We start from the raw sequence: 24404 nt of genomic DNA, 5'->3' as shown, positions 1-24404 counted from the left end.
AACTGAACAGACTAGGTCTGCCAGAGTAAGAGTCACTTATGGTTAGTAGACCTTTACTCAGCTGGAGAACACCCATCCATTATATTTATATGCCTTCAAAGGGTATATGGGCAGGGGTTGTTTTCATAAGCCATGCAGCAATAAAATGTATAATACAAATTATGAGTTCACAAAACTATCTCCCTCACCTGCCTGTCGTTGACGTTCTCTCATCTCACGTGGATCTGTATGTCGGTAGTGATGGGCTAGCACCATATCCTCTAATCGATAGTGCTGGGTAGGTGGAGGAGTGGGGTGTGGGAGACCATTGGTAGGTGGGTGAAGAAGTCCATTACTGGGACTATATCTCTGTGCTGGACTTGTGGTGCATGGACGCTTGGGAAGAGGATCCAGATGGAGACCTTCCTGTATGTTCTCTTTGGTCCTGACAGAAAAAAAGGACAATTAATCATTTGTATTTATTTACATGTCTTTTTTTTTCTTTGCCAGCATGAGTAAAGTGAACCTTTTTGCAATGTTCCAGCCGTAGAGACTTTCCTACGTATGTTATGTATACATGAACAATAGATGTTAATGAATGGACCCCTTTACCATAACCTGTGCATTAAATGTTATCTTGAAGGTATATTAAAGTGACACAGACATCCTGAATGAAAGTGAGTTTCCTTAACCCCCTCCAGCTAAGTCTCACTAAGAATTGACTGTCTCTCTCCTAATGTCATGAGCGTGGATCATTCATTTTCAGCATTTGTTTGAACACAATGTATAGGGCTGATGGCATTGGTCTAATGTTGCAGATCAAGCATTTCCACAAAAAAACATAGATACCTATCCTACCATCAACTACCTATCCTACCATCAAACTACATTTTGTAAGAAAACGGCAAAAGATGCTTTCCTATTGTCCAACTTGGCTTTGCCTTGCACGGAATCTTGTACCTGTCAGGTGTCCTCCTTTTGCCGTTCTCATTCACTTCCAATAAGATCTCAGAAGAATCACTTGGAGAGCTGCTGACACTGGTGTCAAGAAGGAGCTGTTCATGTTGTGCTAAATACTGTGCAGGACTTTGCTTTGCCAGGCGAGCACAGTGAAGAAGTTCCCGCTGCAGTAATGGCAGGTTAGCCTACAACAGAAAGCAACAGTAAGCCTATAATTTAATGTACTTGACTACTAGAATGCTTTTGTGAGATAGAGCCAGATGAAAATGGCAGTGGTATGAAATGAAAGGACCCTATGCATATCTACAAACACACAACATATGTATTTTTCTTCTTCTGTATATTGCCTACCACAATGAACATATCACAGCTAAATCTATGGGCAATTACAAATAAGTCCCCTTATTAAAAAGATAAGATACTCTTGTGGGTTATACCTTAAGGAAGGGGATGACAAATGGACGAAGGGGAAAGTTGGTAGCCTCTTGTAGCTTTGAATGAAACTCCTCGATTGTGAGTGTAGAATTCTGCAAGAATAGGAAAAAATAAAAGAACTTTACTCCCCTGAGTCTAGATATTTCCTTATTTTTTATGCTGTTTGTAGGGAATTATTAATCTTATTTAGCAAAATAATTAATTCTAGTAAGTAAATTCTAGTAAGTAAAATAACTTAATGCAGCATCTAATATTCTTACAATTTCAATAGTAGTACATTTTAATATGTGTGCAAAAGGAGAACTGGGTCATAAAAGGAGAAAAAGTGCTCTGCCAATTAGTAGAGTCCCAGTGGTGGGACTCTACCAAAATCAGGGATTTTAGTTTTGTACTTACCACAAGCCCGAGCACCAGTGCACGCACACGTTCCCCAATCTCTGGTGATATGTCGCTGCCAAACTGCTGTAAGGTAGTCAGGAAGCGCTTGAGTTTGCTCAGCTGACGTGCTCCACAGGCCGGGGGTAACTGTTGATTGGTTAAAGCGGCAGATGATGATGCTGATGGTCCATTACTGAAACCATTGGGGGTAGAAGGTGCTCCATTGATGGCTGTGGGAGAGTGGCTGCTCCCGTTCATCACTGTAAGGAAGAGTCATTAAGGATTATTACTTCACAGGACTGCACAGTTGCACAACCCAACATGATATTTATAAACCACACACAACATTCCAGTCCTTGTCTACCAGCAGTTGTTTTGACCAGAAAAGAAGAGCACTAAATAACCCACCTCAAATGCATCTTTCATACCCATATATCAGTGACAGTTTCATGATAAATATTTTTGGATTGCTATATTACTCTTTGAACAGCAAATGAATGACTCAATGACTACCTTGCAGAATACAACTCTCTGGGAACAGAACTAGTGAACTCTATCGTTAACGCAAAAACAAAATAACTTTATACCAGAACTTCCACATTTACATGCAAACATAAAATATACACAAATGACAAAACTAAACAATTCCAAGACACAAGCAGTTAAAGCACCTAAAAAAACACCCCTGCAATTATTCTTGGGATGTTTCTTTAATTTCTATAAAGGATTTCATTGATGTGCCACAAAAAAAATCTTAATTGGTTTCTTGAGTTGCCTAATTGGCATCTACATTCTACAGAGTATTTCCCAATACTCTTAAGCAAAAATCCATATATTTTACCAATTGCAAGTTCTAAACTACAGCTTCCAGATCAAAGACATGCATAAACACAATAGTAAAAGACTAAATACATAATCCATGCCAATCACCATTCCCAGTTTTCTGCAAGTGTTTCCTTCAAAACATTTCATAAATCTATTATTCATTCAACAGAATTGTGCAGAAAGAACATGGACTGAGAATCAGGTAGAAAGCCTCCATGGCCATGTAGCCTCTACTTACCTTTCACAGTATCTCTACCTCTATCCCTATTGCAGTCTGCTCTTCTAGCACTAACACACTGGCACCAAGTGCAAGCTGAGGGGCGGCCCACGAAAGAGCAGCCCAAAATAACCACATGCCCACAACTGACAGGTGGGATCCCAAAGTGACACAGAGTATGTATGTGTATGCGTCTCACATGCTCTCTATGTATTAGTGTTGATGCTTGTTGTGTGGGTAAATGTAGAAAACAGATAACAAAACTCATATGTACAGAATGAAAAACATATCACAATCACACAATAATAAACAGAAGACTATAGTACGTGTGGATTACAGACACAGAAACACACACATTAGGGACATGGATTATGGACACGCATACACGCACATGCATCTGTTCATCTTCAGCTTAAACTAAAACCCATCAGATCAGAAGCTTCTATAACACAACATCTAATTAGACAACATCTGGCCAAGAGCAGTAAAGCTCACAGACCTGTCGAGAGACAATGCAGCATAGTACAAGGGACTGGGAGGAGACAGCAGGAGTCACAGTCCCCTATATTCATTAACTGCAGAGACAGGAACAACAAAAAAAAAAGGGTCCAAACAAGTGTCCGAACAGTATGGGGAACAAAGAAGAAGGTGCAGCCATCATTAGACAAAGGATTGCCATGTACATGTTAATAAGCAGACAGGCCTATCCAGAAGACCGGACATGCTGGAGATATACTAATTATATGTTTACCAAGGCTACCAGAGTCCAATCCATCTAAAGACACTTGATGATAGCATGGCAACTACTCCACATATGTTGAATGTTTGTCAACTAAATAGTTGAATGTATAGCCCTACACAACCAGCAAGCTGCTGCAAAACCTATAGCTAATAGAGATCTACCTATATCACTGGAGGCATTCAAAAAAACAGTAAGACTACATCTGGATTTTATCAGCAACCAAAAGACAGAATGATTGTGCCTATTGGCCAAAACCTCATATTAAACAATGCCAAGTGATCATAACTGTTGGCCTAAAGGCCAATCAATCTCCAGGCCTTGGTGTCGCAATAACAGTAAGCTATTCAACAAGTGAACTGCTAAGTGGGCCCCTTGAGGTTGCCACCATGTTAGTTTTTGGGCTATTTAATGGGTACACCCTCAGCATACTATTATATAGCTATGTATGATGACTGATAGGTAGCACATAGCAGGAAAGGATTACTGATATCACAATGAACCTAACTATATCTCTGGACCTAACTATAACTAATCACGATGGTGTCAGACCAGCTCAGCGATTAGTTATAGTTAGTTCCAGAGATGAGCAAACGGTTCCGCCTGATTCCAGTTTTTCGATTAACAATACAATTCCCCATCCCCCTTCACTACGCACCATTAAAATTCATCTATTCGACATGTCTGCTATTTAAAATCAATTTACACACATTGTAGCGCACGGCTTGGCCAACAAGGCAAAATGGCAAATCCAATGGAACAGTTTACTAATGCCTATGAAGAAAAGGTTAGCAGAAGTTGTATAGAAAACTTCCTTTACAACTAAGCCTCTGTAAAAACGTAAATAAAAATGATTTCATAGAGGAGCATGCTATAGCGCCATCTCACTTGTGCTTGGAGTGAAGGAGGAATTGCGGTTAGCCCCCTGGCTCAGAGCAGGTGAGGGAGGGGGCATGTTGGGCGGAGTAGTCCTCGTCTGGGTCTTCACATCAGCTGGGGAGTCTGGCATTGTAATGGCTGTATTGTAGAATTTGCCTGTGAAGAGAAGACAAGACACATGAGTCAAAGGATGCACAGAGGATTTACATCATCACCTAGAGAAAATACAAAGTATGTCAGGCAGGATGGATGGAAATTACCATTCAGGTGGAATGCGGAGGAGGTGGAGACCGAGAGACAGGACAGAAAGCAGCAGTTAAAGCTATTCCCAAACACCTGCTGTTAGGATCAGCTGTGCCCCCTCCGTTACCCTCCCTCCTCCTGCCACGCTCTGCTATTATTAACCCTTGCCTGGCTGCCTGGGTTCCATTCCTTTGCCAGCAGTATGGTCCTCAGGGTTCACTGCAGTTTGAGAGCTCAGGACAGGTGTGTGGCAGCTGCTGGGATCTATCCCGCTCTTCAATGTAACTCTGGCCAAGACCAAAGAAGGGAACATAGGGCAGGAGACAGGAGGGGAGAAGTTTTCCAGGGGCAGCTTTCCTCTGCGGCCTTAACCCATTCTTTGCTGTACATCAGTACAGAGAACAAGGCTCCCAAGAGCTCTTTACAAATCGTGTTGTGTCTGTAATGTGTACAGAACCTCAAGCGATAACAGCAACATATGGGACTCTTTCCCCAGTGCCCCCTCCTGGAGGTGCTCTCACAGTCTGTGCCACAGATAAGAGGCTCCTGCTATGAGAAACAATTTCTCAACACTGGGATTGTTTTTGCGCTGGGTTTTTGACAGGTCCCTGGAAAACTCCAGAGCTCCCAGAACAGGCTCCAGCCAGGAACTCTCCTCCTCTCCTCAGATTATTTTTATTTGCTCTGTAATGGACTGCAGCTGGACGTTTGTGTGAATCTGACATCTGGATTCCATCAGCAGCCGCCTGGGCAGCCAGAGAGATCAGGCTCCTAGCATACTTACATCTCTACAAATATGCCCCATGCACAGAAAGGAAAGGAGTGGATGGAAAAGAGGGCACCTTCCATTGTGAGCTGAGGCAATATGTGCCACGCAATCAACCAGAAGTTCCAGCAAGCTCCGCCAGCTGAGTCTTGCAGTTTGTGCCCAGCTGAAGCGACACCAGTAACCTACATCTGTTCAGACTGGACAAAACATGGCTTACAGCTGCCTTCTTTACAATGAGAATAACAGTGATGAATTCATTTGGCAGCCATGAAAATATGTGTAAACTACATGTAAAAAAGTTTCATGGTACAGCTGCCCAGAAAAGGTAGTTGTGCCAAATTATCCTTTGTTAATAGACATTGAGTTATTAACAGTCTTAAATGTAGACAGCATAAAACGATATGTGGTGGCCCAGTACGGGAGGTGTTACCCCTTACCTTCACTGCCCTGTCCTTCAGTGTCCACAGGGCCCCATGCATTAGTTTCCCCATATGTTGTACTGTATAAAATGTGTTATTACCTTAAGATTGTACCATGTGATATGTCATGTGATTGTTACCCAGGAGGCATCAGTGACCAGCTGACCCCAAGAGTTACCTATGAGCTCCCTGCTAGTTTCCCCCATATAAGCCCTGGGAGGAGCTAGCTTCTCTCTCTTTTTACACCAAGTCTTTGCTGAGGTCAGTCGTGCCTAGTGTGTATATCCAGAGTATTGGAGGCCTCAAGTCAAATCCTGCAGCCACAGTCAAGTGCAAGTAAGCTAAACCTGCAGCATTGTCCATCATCAGTCAAGTCAAGTCAGTCTCTGTCAAATTGTCAAGCAAAGTGGCCTGCACCAAATTGTCCAGTCCTACTACAGGTCCCAGCAAGCCCTTAAGGTCTCTGTGTCACTGGTCACCTCCTTGGGCCCTGGCTGAACTGTATAGACTTTACCAACTGTCTACCCCCAGTAAAGCTACCGTTGTTCGTAACTTGGCGTCAGAGTCTTTATTGTCCCCGTGCCTAGCCCAGCATCCAGCTGTATACCTTCGGGGGTGGTTATAGGTTAAACCACACCCTGGCTTCACGAATACAAGGAGTTAATGCCATCTGCCCCTGGGGTAACAACATCTGCCCTGCACCTCACACCCCGCCACCACATAAAAAAAGCTGAAGATTCACACATTTTATCACAGGTGCACATCTTGCTAGATATGTCAGACGCTTCTCCTTATGCCACCTCTTGGACAGCTTATTTTATGCCAATATAAGAATGGCTCACTTAATCAATAAATTGGTGCATTATATGACTCTACTTTTCTGGACACTTTTCAAAAGGCATAAGTACCAAAAAAGTACCTTGCACAGATAATAATTTGTTGTGGAAACTTTGTGGCATTAATATATATTTAACTAATGGTGATAATATATTCTATAATCGCACTTTCTAGCTGTGGTTACATGATTTTAGTGGAGGTGTGTAATGCAGGTCTGTATTTTGTATCAAGCCCTAGCAATATGGCACTACTACTGATCTACTGAGATCTACTGCAATTGCCATGAATCTCCAATCTAAACATCAGAAAAGCTGTCATCAAGTCATCTTCTGCTGTTTTTGTAAAAGCTTTATTAAGACCAATATGGCTGTCATCACAGTTCACATAAGGTTGATAACCCAGCTTTCCCAGACTCTTGTCCCTAGTTAAAATGACATATAGGACTGGGGGATTTATTGCATATCATGGCCAATCATTGCATGTGTATTCACACAGTGCAATAGCATAAGTTATTGTCTCCAACTGTATACAAACAATCCATGATTTTGCGACTTCAATAATTTCACTTTTTATGTTCATTGCATTGCTAAACGTAATTTTAACAACCTGACAAAAGGGGATAATTTAAAGGGGTACTCCGCCCCTTGACATCTTACAACCTATCCAAATGATAAGATGTCTGATCTCGGGGATCCCGCCGATGGGGACCCCCACGATCTCCTTGCTGCACCCGGCGTTCGTTTAGAGCGCCGGGTGCAGCGCTAGAGACTCGTGACATCACAGTCACACCCCCTCAATGCAAGTCTATGGGAGTGGGCATGGCATCTGTCACGCCCCTACCATAGACTAGCTTTGAGGGGGTGTGGCCGTGATGTCACGACCGGGGCGGGACCGTGACATCACGGGCCTCGGACCCGCATCGCCAGTCATCTGGCATGGAGAAAAGTTTGCTCCATGCACAGGATGTCTGGGTTGCCGCAGCTTAGATCGCGGGGGTCCCCAGTGGCGGGACCCCCACGATCCTTTGGATAGGGATAGGGGATAAGATATCTAGGGGTGGCGTACCCCTTTAATGACCTTTAGTAACTGATTTTATAGAACTATGTTCTACAATTCACAAGAAACCAATGACATAACAGAAGCTTGAGGGTGCTAAATCATGACCTCCCACTTTCTGATGTGAGAAATAGATAAGTCAAATTACCAGCATAAGAAACAGAAGTGATTCATGCTGCACATCTGTTAGCTTTTGGTAGTACATTAGTACTGTACATGATTTTAGTGACAGGCCCACATAAGAAACATAAAGGGCCAACAATATTATTGATTCCCAAGAAATTAACGGTTTGTATAGCAGCTTATTTCAAGATGGCTGTCTGTTCTGTGTGTAGTTGACCGATAGACTGTATTACAAAAAGATGTGGAGACGTGACAGAAAAGAGGAAGAATATGAACAATATTAATGCAAACAAGCACACAGGAAGAGGAAGAGAAAGAGCGTGAGAAATAGAGATGTGCTGGGACCATACAACCATCTGACAGAGGGTGAAAAATGACAAGAAGAGAGCGTGGGAGGAGAGCAAGGGTTAAAATCATTCCCCCTATCAGTCCTGTCCATGCTCTTTAAATGGATGGAAATGCAGAGCAGATGTTGGGAGGTTGATCCCAGCCAGAGCCAGCCCTGCTCCTAAATAAAGTAAAGTATTCCTGAAATTCAGGACTGAGTCCCGCCAAGAACAACTCCAGATAAGACCCTGAGAGACTGGGCTCCATCTGGTCTGTGTTATGGAAACACTCAGTGCAGCTGGGAGCCAGTCAAAGGTTGGAGCTGGGAATGAAGGAATGTGCATCTTGTAATGGTGAAGACCAGATCAGGCAATACCTGCAGAAATATCCCAAGTGTGGCCAAGGATTACAGCGCTTTCACATGGTCTCACACACATTTTAAATGACAATTCTACCTGTAGAATATTTAAATATTGATGTAATCTACACCCATCCTAAACAGTGGACTCCCCACTACCTCCATCAGAAGGTCCTAGTACCAAGTACATCAAATGAGCTTTCTCAACTAAACAACAACTTTAAGAACCTTTACAGTGGTTAATATTAAAATGTTTGTTTAGGAATCCAAATAAAGAGTCTACTTTTCTCCGCGACACTCCAGTGTATGGGATGTATCTGGTATTGCAGATCTTCCCTATTTAAATAAACAGGACTGAGTTGGAATATAAGGCCTTCAGAATATTTTTTTTTCTAATGCCAAACAACCCTTTGAAAGAACATATTTGCCTCTACGTCTATAGGAGGCAATATGATAGAATTTAGTTTAAAAAGACCACCCCTGATCTAGACCAGAGAAGGCAACTTCTCTAGAAAACCTTTGTTACTGCAGTTTAGGATGGTCGCCCCAAGAGGTCTCATGCTATATATCCGTATTTACACTTTATTCCTCCTACATTTGCATATATAGTATAGTATTGTAAATGGTTTTCCCAAATTAAACACTTTGTATGAGTTAACCTTCCTTTGTCACAGTTAGTTGAGCCTATCCAGTTATAAAGCACCTAGCATGCCCTCTATTATAAACTTGCTGAGCATAACAACACCTTTAATACAGATCTGCACACGCTAATATCCCATCTGTTACAGAACTGCAGGAAGCAGTCAGCCACAGACATATCAAGTCTAATGCTGAATGCATGGGGTACCAGAGAAGAACAAACCACATACAAGCACAGATCAATACAAATCTAAGCATCAGACATTGATAGGTTAATATCCCCCATGTATCACAGCTGTTATCCTAATGTATGTTAGAATGCCTAATGCATTCCGAAGATTCATATCTATAGTCCATCTTGTGTCAAGCTGTTTTATTTAGGAGTTTCCTAGTTACACCTGTTTCTAGTTTCTAGCCAATATGACCGTCATTTTAGGTCTTGTCATCTAGACTCCCCATAGCCACTTATGCTATGAAGAGACAATCTGCAGTTGCTACTTCAGCCATATTGGTTGTTACTTGGTGTTTCTAGAAAAAAATATTACACAAGAGAATGAAAACCTCAGAGATGGTCACAAAGGCATTTTTTGGTGTAGTGGACTGGGCAGTATATAAACAGTAACAAAAGATATTCTTGTCTAAAGACATCTGTGTTATTTCCATTACCAGCCTTTGCAACTATAACCAGATCTTAGTAGGGCTGGGGCATGTTCAGGAGTTTGGGGTCTACGCTGTTTGGTCCTCCGCTGCAGAGGGAACAGAGGCCAAGAGGTAAACCAGAGATCAGCTTTTATTTTCAGAGAAGTTTAGAGCATTCCAGAGGGCAACAAGGGTGTATTTTGTCTTGTCAAAAGGTCCCTCTATAAAAATGGGCTAAAAACAAGGGTCAAGTCCTGAAAAAAAAGTGTGGGAAATCTTCCACTCAAGGGCTGGTTCTACAGACCTCTTGCTAATGGGAACGGTGTTCCTGCTGGAACTAGGTTTCCACACGTTCCTGCAGGACTCGAGCCCTGGCTAAAAACACTGCTGAATTAGTAAGGATTTTGAAGGTAGTCATACAAATGTTCTCTTTGACATCCTGGCTCTTTTGTGTAGCCAGAATGGTACATGACTCCATATGACTCTTGGCTGGTGAGTTTTTTCTGTTTCTTCAGCGTACAGAGGACAGCAGTTCCCTGGATGTCTTCACTGACACTGCAGTGATAAAACGCTTTACTTTTAGAACATCACACCTCATTCAGTACCTATGGGAATGGGCCATCAGTAAATCCTTTCTGCAGTACATCAGACATCACCTTGTCTAATGAACAGCCTGCAGAGCATTTTCTAACTCTTGACTGACAGCCAAAATCAGGAAGGTGAGATAGAAAGCAACCTACGCTATACCAAAATGAAACTTTCCAAACTGTTTTCTTGCCATAGGCATTTTTTTTTTCTTAGCTCCAGTTTCTTAAAAACTTTAGATATTCAGAAAATAGTTAACTGGGCTGCAGAATTCTATTAGCGGAAAAGGGGATTGTAACATGTATAACACATGGAAGTTAAAGGGGTACTCCACTGCCTCAGCATCCAGTACATTTAGTTCCAAACACTGGGTGTGGGCTACGGGGTCGTGACATCATGACCATGCCCCTCATGACGTCACGCCATGCCCCCTCAATGCAAGTCTATGGGAGGGGGCGTGGTGGCCACCACGCCCCTTCCCATAGACTTGAATTGAGGGGGCATGGCCATTTACGTCATGACCCCCACAGCCCGCACCCAACGTTTGGAACTAATCATTTTGCCAACCAGGTACAAAAGATACTTATGTTTGTGTTCCCTCCAAGTGCCATTACGTTACTGCTCCCTCGCCATCTGCTAGATGAAACTGATGAGTGAGTGGCATGATACAAGTCTCTATGCTTGGTATAGCAAGGTATATCCCTGTTTTCATGTCTACCTTACTCTTTCTGTGGTATGTATACACTATTTTATTAATCGATAATCTGCTAATCCAGGAAGTCTGAAAATCTGGCACAATACTGCTAAATTTGTCTTAATCTATTTTTTGATCTGGTGAAATTTTACATTTTATTTACCCCCTAGCCGCAAACATTTACAGCATAAAGCTTGAGGATGTAGCAGGTTTAGGAGGACTGGATAGCTGGGTTTGCTCAATACGCAGAGTGTAAGAAGTTTTTTTTATAGCTGGCACTCTTCTGCAGTGGCTCAAAACAGAGAAACCTCTATTCCCTGATGTTTAACCACTTAAATGCTGCAGTCATTAGTGGTTAGACAGAGGGAAGGGGCTCACTCTGTCACCTCATCATCCCCTACCCCTAAAAGAGGGAAGCAAGGAGGGAGTTTGTTATTAAAGGGGTACTCCGGTGCTTACACATCTTATCCCCAATCCAAAGGATAGGGGATAAGATGCCTGATCGCGGGAGTTCTGCAGCTGGGGACGCCCGTGATCATGCACGCGGCACCCCGTTTAAAATCAGTCCCCGAAGCGTGTTTGCTCCGGGTCTGATTACACTCGACCGCGGGGCCGGCGGCGTGTGACGTCACGCCTCCGCCCCCCGTGTGACGTCACGCCCTGCCCCTCCATGTAAGCCTACGGGAGGGGGCGTGATAGCTATCACGTCCCCTCCCGTAGGCTTGCATTGAGGGGCGGAGCATGACGTGACACGGGGGCGGAGGCGTGACTTCACACGCCGCCGGCCCTGTGGTCGAACGTAATCAGACCCGGAGCGAACACGCTCCGGGGACTGATTACAAACGGGGTGCCGCGTGCATGATCACGGGCGTCCCCAGCTGCGGGACTCCCGCGATCAGGCATCTTATCCCCTATCCTTTGGATAGGGGATAAGATGTGTAAGCACCGGAGTACCCCTTTAAAGGGGTATTCCAGGAAAAAACTTTTTTTTATATATATCAACTGGCTCCGGAAAGTTAAACAGATTTGTAAATTACTTTGATTAAAAAATCTTAATCCTTCCAATAGTTATTAGCTTCTGAAGTTGAGTTGCTGTTTTCTGTCTAACTGCTTTCTGATGACTCACGTCCCAGGAGCTGTGCAGTTCCTAATGGGATATTTTCCCATCATGCACAGCTCCCGGGACGTGACATCATCATTGAGCAGTTAGAGAGAAAACTTCAGAAGCTAATAACTATTGGAAGGATTAAGATTTTTTAATAGAAGTAATTTACAAATCTGTTTAACTTTCCGGTACTCTGCCTCTAGACATTTTATGCCCTATCCAGGGACCCCCCCGATCTCTGGGCAGCACCCAGTGTTCGTTTAGAACACTGGGTGCGGGCACTGGGGGTTTTGACATTATGGCGGTGCCCCTCGTGACTTCATGCCACGCCCCTTAAGCAAGTTTATAGGAGTGGGTGTGACGACCCCCGCCGCTCACTTCAAGCATTCGGAAATAAATGTTTAGAATGCTGGGGTAGCGGAGTACCCCTTTAAGACTCTTAGTAGGACTGGAATTTTATTTTAAATATAAAACATAGTTTAAAATAAAACAGTTTTCCCATCTATACCATAAAAAATAAAAGTAAACACAATTGGCATAACATGTTTGTAAAAGTTAGAACGAGTGTTGAGCGAATTAACAGTAAATGCGGCAACTGCAATGCAGCCTGATCGTGTGTTTTCAAACTTTGGCTTTAGTGAAATGTCTGTTGGATCTCCTCCAGATTTATTCGATTTCCCTCTTCTCCGATCCTCTTTTTACTACAGTCTAAAAACAATGGCCATGATTTACATTTGACACTTTTCCCTACATTTTGCTTTTTTTTTTTACACATGCTCTGATCTGTCGGGTTTTCCTCAGCTCAAATCCACCACATTTTCTGTGGAAACCTCAGTAAATATTAGGGATCGACCGATTATCGGTATGGCCGATATTATCGGCCGATAATCACGATTTTGGGCATTATCGGTATCGACAATTATCTTGCCGATAAGCCGATAATGCCCCGCACCCCGCACCGCCCCCACCACACCGCGACCGCCACCCCCCCGACCCGCCGCACCGCACCCCCGACACACCGCACCGCGTCGCACCCCCCACCGTGATGCTGGGCGGTATACCGGTATAGATTTTTGCCCATACCACTATACCGGTCGGGCCCCTCCCCCACCCTCCGAGTCAATAAAAAAAATTAAACTTACCCGTAATGGGGGTGGTCCGGGCCATCCATAAACATCGTTCCTGTAGTGTCCGGGGGCGTTCCGGGTGAAGAGTGAACCGGTCCGGGCTGTCCTTCTCCGGCGGTCCTCTTCTCCACTCCGGGCAGGCTCCGGCCTAGTACACTGCATAGACGTCGCTACGCCATGACGTCAGGTGCGTCGCTGCGCACGGGCGTCACTGCGCAGCGGCGTCTATGCAGCGTACTAGGCCGGAGCCTGCCCGGAGTGGAGAAGATGACCGCCGGAGAAGAAGGACAGCCCGGACCGGTTCACTCTTCACCCGGAACGCCCCCGGACACTACAGGAACGATGAATGGATGGCCCGGACCACCCTGACAGGTAGGGCAGAGAAGCGGGTGGTGGCGCCGGCGGCCTATGGCCCCGCAAAAGCCACTGCAGATCATTGATTTAAAGCGTCCGCTTTAAATCAATGTTCTGCAGGGGTGTCGCAGGGGGTTAAATAGCCGATAACTTATACCGGAATATCGGTATAAGTTATCGGCTATCGGCCCTAACCTGCACCGATTATCGGTATCGGCCCTAAAAAACCGATATCGGTCGATCCCTAGTAAATATGTTGGGTTTTTGTGAAAATGTCAGGAACACATCCCATTTTGGTGACCACACTCCCTTTTTCGTTTTTTTTCAGTAAAATGGAGAGTTAGTCAGGTTTTTTCAATTCTGGCGCAGATTCTGGCGCTGACAGAATTTCTGGTGCACAACCTGATAAAACATGTCGGGTTTGCAATTAGGGCCATTGTGGTGAAAATAAGGCTCAGCAATGATGCCCAAGCTCACACTCTAGTGCTATGGCACAGATTGGAGGGTCCCTCTTGAAATTTAGGACTTTCTAGAGTCTGTAAAGGTATGCTTAAGGATTACCTTTCTGCTACTTTATATCACACTGCTGATAAAGCCACACAAACATGTTATTGGACTGTTTTATGGCAATAGACAAGTCCATTCTCACATTATGATTATGTCAACATCTTACTCCACAGACCCCTTTATCTGTGCCTCCCAAACCCCTTTGTGCTTAACCAACATATAGATTTGCATTTTGTCATGCCCTTTTTCATATTTCTTAAGGACTACTCATAGACAGCTATTTTAAAGGAAAAATAAAAAAAATGATGGCTATTGAAAGTAGGGCATTAAAACACAAGAATGTAAGCACTTAAACTGACTATGACAGCTAGAGGTTAATCTGCATTAGAAAGCTAGAAGCATAGCTAAACGGTTAGGGTTGTTGAACAACAAGCTTTGTTGACTGTTACAAATGAAAACCAACAGTATTAATTATGACAATTGGGCCTATACCACAGGGCCAATAACTACCCTTATGGTCTGAAATTATTGTTCAGCTTTATGCCTACCTTGATGAAGTGCATGTCCGATGAATCCACAAACCCACAATGTGAGTGCAGATAAATATTAGGTCACACAATTCACTCAATTGGTGCATTTTCCTACAATTTTACGGTACTACCTAATGAAGTAAACAGTTTGGCCTAGAAATATATTGTGTTTTATACAATTTCTGGCTTATCTGTGCAAATAACAATCACTTACATATTATACATATGTTGTTGGTGTACAGCTGTAATCTGCAGCTGGTAACCATCTTAATAGGATGTTAAGAGCCATAGTTTGTCCCCAGCTGGAGAAACCCGGGTATAATCCACCCAAATAAAAGTGTTATGTTGCACTGAGCGGTATACTGCAAGGCCGCGTCTTGGCACCTTTGCATCCATCTGTCAGGGTATAAATGATAACCATCCCCCTTCCTCCTTAAACCAAATTGTGCGGACTTCTGCCAAACCATATAAATGACAGTCTGATGATCTTTGGGTTTTGTGTTCTAATTGTCCCAGGGCGTCTCGATTGCGATCGTTGTCAGACGTGTCACACCAGGCCTGTCACTCACGTGCCTCACTTTTGTTTATATAAACAGGTGAATTGTTTGATGCCACAATTAAAACCATCTGCCATGCAAATGACTGCCAATTAACTCATCCTGTTTTAATTACCCTGATAATTGAACTCAATGTGTGGAGAGAATCAAAGAGAAATACTAAGTGGTCATAAAGTTCAAAATACTCAAATGCCATGCCTGGACGACTTATTATTTAACTCGTTCCCTATGAAGCATGTGTTTGTGGCATGGTGACATAAGTGCCAAAATGGCGTCAACTGTTCACATGTGATTATTTAATTGTACATATTTAGGTAATTTTGTTAGGTAACAGCTGATAATCCTCACTTGGTACCGATCCTTGAGGGCACATCCACATGTGGCATATTTGCCACAGCATTTACAGGAGCAGTGGTATGGATGAGATTTAAGGAATACCATACACACGCTGCAGAATAACCTGTGCTGCAGATCTGACACACAATGTCAAGTTATGTTGTAAATATGCAGCGTATATATAGAAGATTTTTCCCATTGACTTCAATGAAGTAAAAATAATTCAATAACACAATAACTCCAGTGTTACAGATTTTGTAGCAGAAAAGTTGTAGATCTGCAGCTAAGTTTACAGGGGGACATGTATCATTATTTGTGTATGGTAGAAGCAGTTTATCCCTTTTGCCGAATTCTAAATTATGCGCAGAAGCGCTAAATCAATCAAGCGCAATGAGTTTCATAAATTGCGGGCAAATATAGTAATCTCCTCATACCTCCACTCTTTGAAAAATGAAATCGATGATTTAGAGCATCTTGCTACGTGCAGTTTAAGATGGCTTATATTTGCGCTAAAAATATGGTCATTGCGCAAGATTTCTGCGGGTAAATGAAATGTACGCAGTTAATAAATTTGTGCGTACTAAATATGTCACTCCAAGGTACACAGAAGCCTACACATCTCAAAAGAAGACGCAAAAAAACAGCTTGCGCAAAATTTTACGCAAAAATGTAAACACAAAACAGGGGTGAAATCTTCGATACATGTCCCCCACAGAGTGTAAATGTGCAGTGGATAACAGTAGCAGAAATGTGGAAGAGGTTTTTACATTCTTTTGGATTTTCATGAGGCCCTGTAACACAAAAGGGGCAACTGTCTGATTTACTAAAATTTACATCTGCAAACAGGTATACATTGAAGCATAAACCTGTGCAGCTCCTAGCAGGTATAGAATTCAGTCAATGACACATGAGCAGCCCAAGACGTGACATATTTATTTTAAAAAAACGATTTCATTTCAACACCAAAATCCGCAGTTATAGCACAGAATAAATGCTGCAGATGTACTTGTGGGAATGCTGCAGAGTATATGCAGCATTTCCATCCTGTAGGAATTTACTTAGACCAGCATTTCATATGCCAATCTTTAGTAAAGATGTGCAATCACACTGTTTGAAGAGACGCATGCCTGGTTTTAACCTGTCAAGAAAAAAAAAAAAAAAGTTGTTTACAGGATGATGCATAGCCAATGAATGAAGGCTGCAAAAAGCCGCATTAATGATCCAGCATGACCCACATGACAGCGGAGCCTTGTAATAGGCTTGCTTAACAAGCAATGATTTGACAGATGAGTGCTCCTGGGTGTGGTTCAGCTTGCTGAGCCAATTAGAGTCCTCCTGGTTAAAGGTCAGGCATATGTAAGGAGGCCTTTTCCTTTTCATTCCCTGCTTGTGATAGTTCTAAGTAACTGACCAAGCAACCTCTTACTCTACAGTTTATTCTGGTTTTCTGTGAGTCTCAGCTCAGCTTTTTGACTTCCCTTTGTAACTCAGTTATTGTACTTTGCTCCCTTTTTGCTTGGACTCGGCTCCTAGATTATGTATTAGTGTGTGTGCGTGTTTAGGTTGTTTTCTGTTAGTTTGTGTGCCTCCTGACTGTTCCCGACCTGTGTCTGTTTTTTGTAGTTTATTTTGTTTACTTTGCCATCACTTACATAGGAAGGGACCGGCACTATGGTTACAGACCCGCTGCCTAGGGCGGGTATGTAATTAGGCAGGGACAGAGGCTGCGGGTGAGTTCCGGGCTGCACTCTTTCCCTGTCCAGACGTGACAGGAGTACTATCAGACACCCTCACTTACTGGACTTTGTCCATGCCTGTTCTTCAGCTTGGATAAAGCCATGATTTAATAAGCCATGAATTCTATAAAAAGGAAATAACATTTTCTTATGAAGTATATTAGAAAGGTTAATGTTCTGCCAAGATGTACAACATACAAAAAGTTTTTGAATCTGACAGTGCCCATTTAACACCCACCCAGGAGGGGCTGCAACAAAAACAGCAGAAACATAAATGGCCCAAAATAAATCTCTTTGCACTTATTATTACAACAGTATATAATTATGGCTGTAAAATTAACCTACATGTCACCTAAGAGACATTTTCCTAATGAATTCAATGCAGTTATTGAATTAATATAACAGACTTTTTGGGATGTTTTTTTAAACCTTAAATGAGGTCCAGAAAGCTACATGTGCTCTAGATTAGATGCTCTTGTAACTGCTCTATTAACTCAAACCTCCATCACAGGTTTTATAAAAATGTTTGTTTTTTAAACTGAACAACACCTTTAATATGATTCTTTGTGGTCAGGACTGATCACTGAAATGACTTTGCTTTGAAATCTGCACTTTCCAGAATCAGGCTGATGTTCTTATCAATTACAGTCACTGTGGTCCATCTTATTATCATAATTGCAGACATATATCACTATATTTCAAATGGCAAGAACAATGTGTTGCTCAATTTGTACACACTATTTCAGGCAGAAATCTAATTTCAAGTATATAATGCAGTGTATATAGCATATTGATTTTTCAGACGATCAGGTGAGAATGTGGTCAGAATATATTGAGCTTTTCCATTTACTGAAACACTTACAGTAGGGTAAGATGACACAGAAACTGTTCAATTGTTGGGCTCCGTCACCAACCAATCAGATCTGATCAATTTTATGTCTGAATGAGTGCAGATGAACAATATGGCACACAAGTCCAAACCTGAAACAATTGTCTGGATATCTATAGCTGGAGCCTGTATGCACACACAGGAATGGTGTATTGTAAAGTTATGATCATCCAGAATACTCCAATGTGCTTTTGGCATATTGTTTTTGCAGACTGTTCAGCTTGGGCAACAAAGAGACTTTCTGTAGTTCTATAGACAGATTTTAACTATCAAGCTACAGCTGCAATCCCAAGGAATACATTGGCCAATATTTACTAAAACCGTCTATTTCTTAGTAGTGTAAAAAGATTTATTACAGTATGTCATGCTGATACTGATAAATCTGTTTCTTGGACTGTCTAGTCCAGTGGTTCACAACCTTTTTCGGCTCAGGGAACCCCTCGGGAAAAAAAATCTCCACGGGGTACCCCTAGCGAATTTGACAAAAAAAAAAAAAGGATAAACAGCTGCAATGCAAAACATCAATTTATCTGTTGGCTATGTAGATTACAGTGCTTCTTTATACAGCAATTTACAAGTGACATTTTCTAAAATCAGTGTTGTTCCCTTCTCTTCTACGGGTCATCATAACAATTTCTTCCAGCCACAATTCTTCACTGTTAAACCTGCAACACAAACCTATTAGGCTCCGCACTTTTCCTGCATCAGCCTCCAGATTCCCCTTTTACAAGAGAAGAGGAATACAGGGGTGTAAAGGGGTAAGAGAAGGGTGTAGAATAGTGTACATTGGTGACAGAGGGGTGTAGAATTGTGTACATGGGCGAAAGAGGGGTGTAGAATAGTGTACATGGGTGACAGAGGGGTATAGAATAGTCTACATGGGTGACAGAGGGGTGTAGAATAGTGCACATGGGTGACAGAGGGGTGTAGAATAGTGCACATGGGTGACAGAGGGGTGTAGAGGAGTGTATATGGGTGACAGGGGTGTTGAGGAGAGTACAGGGGTGACAGATGGTTGTAGAAGAGTGTACATGGGTGACAGAGGGGTGTAGAGGAGTGCACATGGGTGACAGGTGTGTAGAGGAGTGCACATGGGTGACAGAGGGGTGTTGAGGGGTGTACATGGGTGACAGATGGTTGTAGAAGAGTGTACATGGGTGACAGGGGTGTTGAGAGGTGTACATGGGTGACAGATGGTTGTAGAAGAGTGTACATGGATGACAGGGGGACATAGGGGTTGATAGGGGGGTGTAAATGGGTGTAGAAGAGTGTACATGGGTGATAGGGAGACATAGGTGTGACAAAGGGGTGTACATGGGTGTAGAAGAGTGTACATGAGTGACAGGGAGGCATGGGGTGACAGACGGGTGTACATGGGTAACAGGGGTGTTGGGGATGTAGAGGAGTGTACATGGGTGACAGAGGGGTGTTGAGGGGTGTACATGGGTGAGAGATGGATGTTGAAGAGTGTACATGGGTGACAGGGGGACGTAGGGGTTGACAGAGGGGTGTACATGGGTGTAGAAGAGTGTACATGGGTGACAGAGATGCGTAGGGGGTGACAGAGGGGTGTACATGGGTAACAGGGGTGTTGGGGGTGTAGAGGAGTGTACATGGGTGACAGAGGGGTGTACATGGGTGTAGAAGAGTGTACATGGGTGACAAGGAGGCACAGGGGTGACAGAGGGGTGTACAAGGGTAACAGGGGTGTTGGGGTGTAGAGGAGTGTACATGGGTGACAGAGGGGTGTTGAGGGGTGTACATGGGTGAGAGGTGGGTGTAGAAGAGTGTACATGGCTGACAGGGGGATGTAGGGGTTGACAGAGGGGTGTACATGGGTGTAGAACAGTGCACATGGGTGACAGGGAGGCGTAGGGGGTTACAGAGGGGTGTACATGGGTAATAGGGGTGTTGGGGTGTAGAGGAGTGTACATGGGTGACAGTGGGCTGTATATGGGTGATAGGGAGGCGTAGGGGGTGACAGAGGGGTGTACATGGGTAACAGGGGTGTTGAGGGGTGCACATGGGCTTCAGATGGGTGTAGAAGAGTGTACATGGGTGACATGGGGGCATAGGGGGGTAACAGAGGGGTGGACAGGGGTCACAAAGGGACAGAGGGGTGGTGAACATGGGTGACATGGGCGCACAAGGTATGTCAGGAAAGTGGACAAGGGTGAAAGGGGGTAACAGAGGGGTGACAAAGGGGGGTGGACAGGGGTGACAGAGGGAAGAGGGTGCATTACCTTAATTAAGCTGAGCTGTTTTTCAATGTCCTTCTGCAGGGGGCCGCGAAGATGGTCCTGGGGCCGGGAGTATGGATGGTGCTGGAGCCAGGAGGATGGTCGGCCCTGGGGCCAGGAGGATGGTCGGTCCTGGGGCCCGGAGGATAGATGGTCCTGGGGCCGGAAGGATGGTTCGGTGCACCATCCCTATTACATTTATCCCCTTCCCGGCCTGCACACCTGAGACTCACTCACGGCGCCGCAGGGGGGAGGGGGACGCTGTGTGCTCAGTGCGCACGTACACGCAATGCGCACGCAGGCTTCCCTTCCCCCCTGCGCCGCCGTGATTCACTGGTGCACAGGCCGGGGCAGGAGATTTTTTTTATTTAATTGCCAGAGCGTTGCGGGAATCAGTGGTCTAGTCCAAGTTTAGACCAACTTTTAGGCCAGAACTTTTTGGCGCGCTGTTGCATCTTTAGCCATGCCCCCTTTAAGAAAACCATGCGCCCTTTCCCTTTTGTCAGACACTGGGAAAAAGTGTCTTAAATTCACAATAAATGTGACACAAGTCACTTAAGTAAATTTTTGGTACAAATTACACCAGAATTGTGGCTCATAGTAAATCTGCCCCACTGACTTGTGGTCAATCCTGTGGACTGTAGCTGTCACTTGACGTATTTCAGAAACAACCTTTGTCCATGAATTGCTGCAGTTTTGTTACATGGTTATTGCCAGTGTGTTTTCTTAGCTGAAATATGTTTAAAAAAAAAATGTCTTTCACGCTGGCGGTAACCGCATCATAAAACAGCAATTTGCAGTATATTGCATGTGTTTTTTTTAACCCCTTATTTCAAGAGAAAAAAAAAAAAAAAAAAATGCACCAGCCTTACAGGCTTTAATTTCAGAAATGTTTCTACTTGGCCAGCAGCTGATGTCTTCAATTCTGAGATCTCAAGCAAATGGGAAAACAAGACCTTGAAATGTTATCGATGACACAGACTGGATAGGGGCATAATTTTGCAGATCCTGTCAGTGTTACTTGGCATATATTATACTAAAGCACTGAGGGGGTTGAGGTGTCTCTGCGTGCTGGGTGCGAGGATGATTGCGCAGCACAGATAGCACACTGTTTGTACAGGAACAGAAGGGCTGGCACTGATCAGTATCACCGTGTGTGTGGATGGCACGGCGCCACCTCTGACAAAACTTAGGAGGAAGGCAAATGCTCAGAACTGGAACGGGAAGAAATTATAGAAAAAAAATAAGCTGCTTGGGTTTATTAATCAGGATGGATCCTTATCTAATATACACAGTTTATAACAGCACAGATCTCAGGAATCAAGTAGTCATTACTGCTTTAAACTGTCTGATGACAACTGACACATTTGGTTCTCTTCTATTGATGTCTATGGGAGTTCTCATTACCTGGCTCATAAGAAAATCAAACTAGAACCAAGATTGAAGAGTCTAAGGCTATGTTCACATGGGTCTGCATAAAATGGTCTGCATAAAAAATAAAATCTGGACATTCCCTGACAGCGGAGCGCCGGCAGACCCTGACGGTGCTAGGACTGCTTGGAAAAGAGCTGTCTCGTTGGTCAGTGCATGTACAAAACTGCATCGATGCATGTACAAAATTGTTACCAGTTCAGCTTAATCCATTAGGTATGGGTTTGATATAAATCCCCAAGTACCTATCTAAGATGAACTATTAGGCACTTCTGCCCCACCAGTTAGATCCCTGTTATGCCTCTTTATAAATGCAGAAGAAGCATGCCCTGCTCCTCCTGAGAAGTATATCATGTAATGCCTCTTGGCGCTGTTGAATGGTATTAAAGGGTTACATATGGGAGGTACTTATTTGATAAACTATGGTCCAGTCCCTTACTAGAATAGTGTTGTCAGCTTTGTACCTTTATTGATGAGAATTGCAAATAGTTTGACGTGATACAGATTGCAGTTATCAAAGTATATAGCTGGTGACCCAAGCAGACAGCCGCATAAGTGACTGTGTAAGTTGTGCACCGCTATGGATCGAGTGAGGAAAGACTTCTTCTGTTATAACATCTGGAACATATCTACAGCATACAATTACTCAACCATTTTTTTTAAATCAGTCATCACATTAGCTACAACATTCATAATGGCTACATCTCTGTGAGCCCAAAAGAGTGAATAAATCCATAAGATTCAGTTTCCCAGTTGGAACTTGGCACAGTGTTTCTTCCTTTGGATCTCTAGTGATCTCATTCTTAGCACAAAGGAAGTGTGGGAGCAGAGGGCAAGTGAGGGAATTTTGCGTAATTTACCACACAGAAAATAGAAGACACATTTTTGTATTGTTTTGTACTGATTAAAACAGACATTAACCTATACTTTATCTTATCTCCATGTGCTGTCCAAGTCAAGGCAATTATTATGCCTTTATCAGCCATTACCAGCTAAGTAAAGTCTATGACATTAAGAAGACACTGATTCCTGGGGATCCTGCTTATAGGACTCCCACAATCCTGAACGTGGCTCCGATTTACTGTAACTCCCATTTATTTCAATAGAAGACCTGCTCTCCACCAGCAGCTAGAAGTAAAATGAGCCTATACTTGGGAGCCAGATGTTAGTTGGTGCAAACCAAGTTCTAGAGAGAGCACACCTTCTGATGCGTTGTTATTATTGGCAGCGCGATGTCACCATGTCATTATACTATCAACCTCTTGATAGCGGAATGTGATATCATTCCCCCTGGCAATGTCCATAAGGAATACAGAATCTAGACGTCTCCTGGGCCCCAGTGCAAAATCTGTATCAGGGCCCCCACCTGCTATGTGCCATTTATTATAGTGGTATATTCTTATATGACAGAGGGGTCTTTGGACCCCCTCAGGCTCAAGGACCGTGGGACGACTGCTTACTGTATATTATTCATATTATATTATTATATTTATTAAATATGTACCATATATGTTCAGTAACATGATGATAAAAATGATTTAAGTTCTAAAAGTAAAGAAAAGTAGTGGTGGTCTTTAGATGACCCTATATATATATATATATATATATATATATATATATATATATTATATTTATTCCATTGATTAAAGGAACAATACAATGATAGTGGACAAATAACTAAAAGAGCCATACAGATGGTAAAGCACCACCACCACATTACAATGCGGTATCAAACCCAGACCTATTTGCCTTGTTCATCCTGCACTTCCTGGTTCAGGAGAACCCCTATGGACCCACCAATGTCTGGCATTACTAGCAGTCAGCTTAAGAAATCCAGCATCTGTAAAAACTCAGAAAATGCTGAATTGTCTATTAATTGTCTTTGCCTAAGAGGACGACTCAGGGACGTAATATTTTTAGATAATATTTTTTAACAGGAATCCTAAACAGACATAAAAGTTTAATTATATAATTAGAATCTAACAGCCCATAAAACACACACACATATAAATTCCTGTCTTGTAAGCAATAACCTCCCCTTATTGCCACAGAAAACTGAGGCAAGTTCCTCTATAATATGTAACAGAGCCTACATGTCCCAATTTCTCCACTGTCACGCAGCAGCTGTAATGCAGCAATTCTTCTAACTAGATAAACTTAACATGACAATGGGAATAGAAAGGACATATATACAGATATAGCAGTGCTGAATGTGTTACGTGGCACAGTCCACCGAGGTTACCCTGTGTTGTGGTTTTACATAGAACTGCAGGTAAACCTAATGCATTATCATGGCAGACAAATCGTGAACCCCCAAAGTGTTAAATGATAAATTCAGCTCTCTTACATTCTGCAACTTGCCCTGATCCCCCAGTTTTGCTAGTTTTTGACTTTTTGTTATAATATCTTAAATATTAGTCACAAGATACAGTGATAATAAAGCGATTTCAATGAACGCTCTATATATCATAGAAATAAAACCCCTTTTAAA

The 24404-nt window shown here is 43.1% G+C and overlaps 1 protein-coding gene across 9 annotated transcripts in view; it reads right to left on the bottom strand.

The window, feature by feature from the left end:
• CBFA2T3 (CBFA2/RUNX1 partner transcriptional co-repressor 3) overlaps positions 1–24404 on the bottom strand; it is a 392405-nt gene that overhangs the window by 6557 nt on the left and 361444 nt on the right. For all 9 annotated transcript variants that reach the window (XM_056526035.1, XM_056526036.1, XM_056526034.1 and 6 more), the window contains 5 exons: positions 4422–4568; positions 1771–2012; positions 1377–1466; positions 940–1124; positions 189–424 (listed from right to left, as the gene is read on the bottom strand). In XM_056526035.1, the coding sequence (XP_056382010.1) occupies positions 189–424; positions 940–1124; positions 1377–1466; positions 1771–2012; positions 4422–4568 (900 nt within the window). The remainder of the gene's footprint in view (positions 1–188; positions 425–939; positions 1125–1376; positions 1467–1770; positions 2013–4421; positions 4569–24404) is intronic.

This window comes from Hyla sarda, chromosome 6 (genome assembly GCF_029499605.1).
Source record: "Hyla sarda isolate aHylSar1 chromosome 6, aHylSar1.hap1, whole genome shotgun sequence".
NCBI classification, from domain to species: Eukaryota; Metazoa; Chordata; class Amphibia; order Anura; family Hylidae; genus Hyla; species Hyla sarda.
Note: the sequence above shows the minus strand (reverse complement) of the source record. Positions and strands in the feature narration are given on the sequence as shown.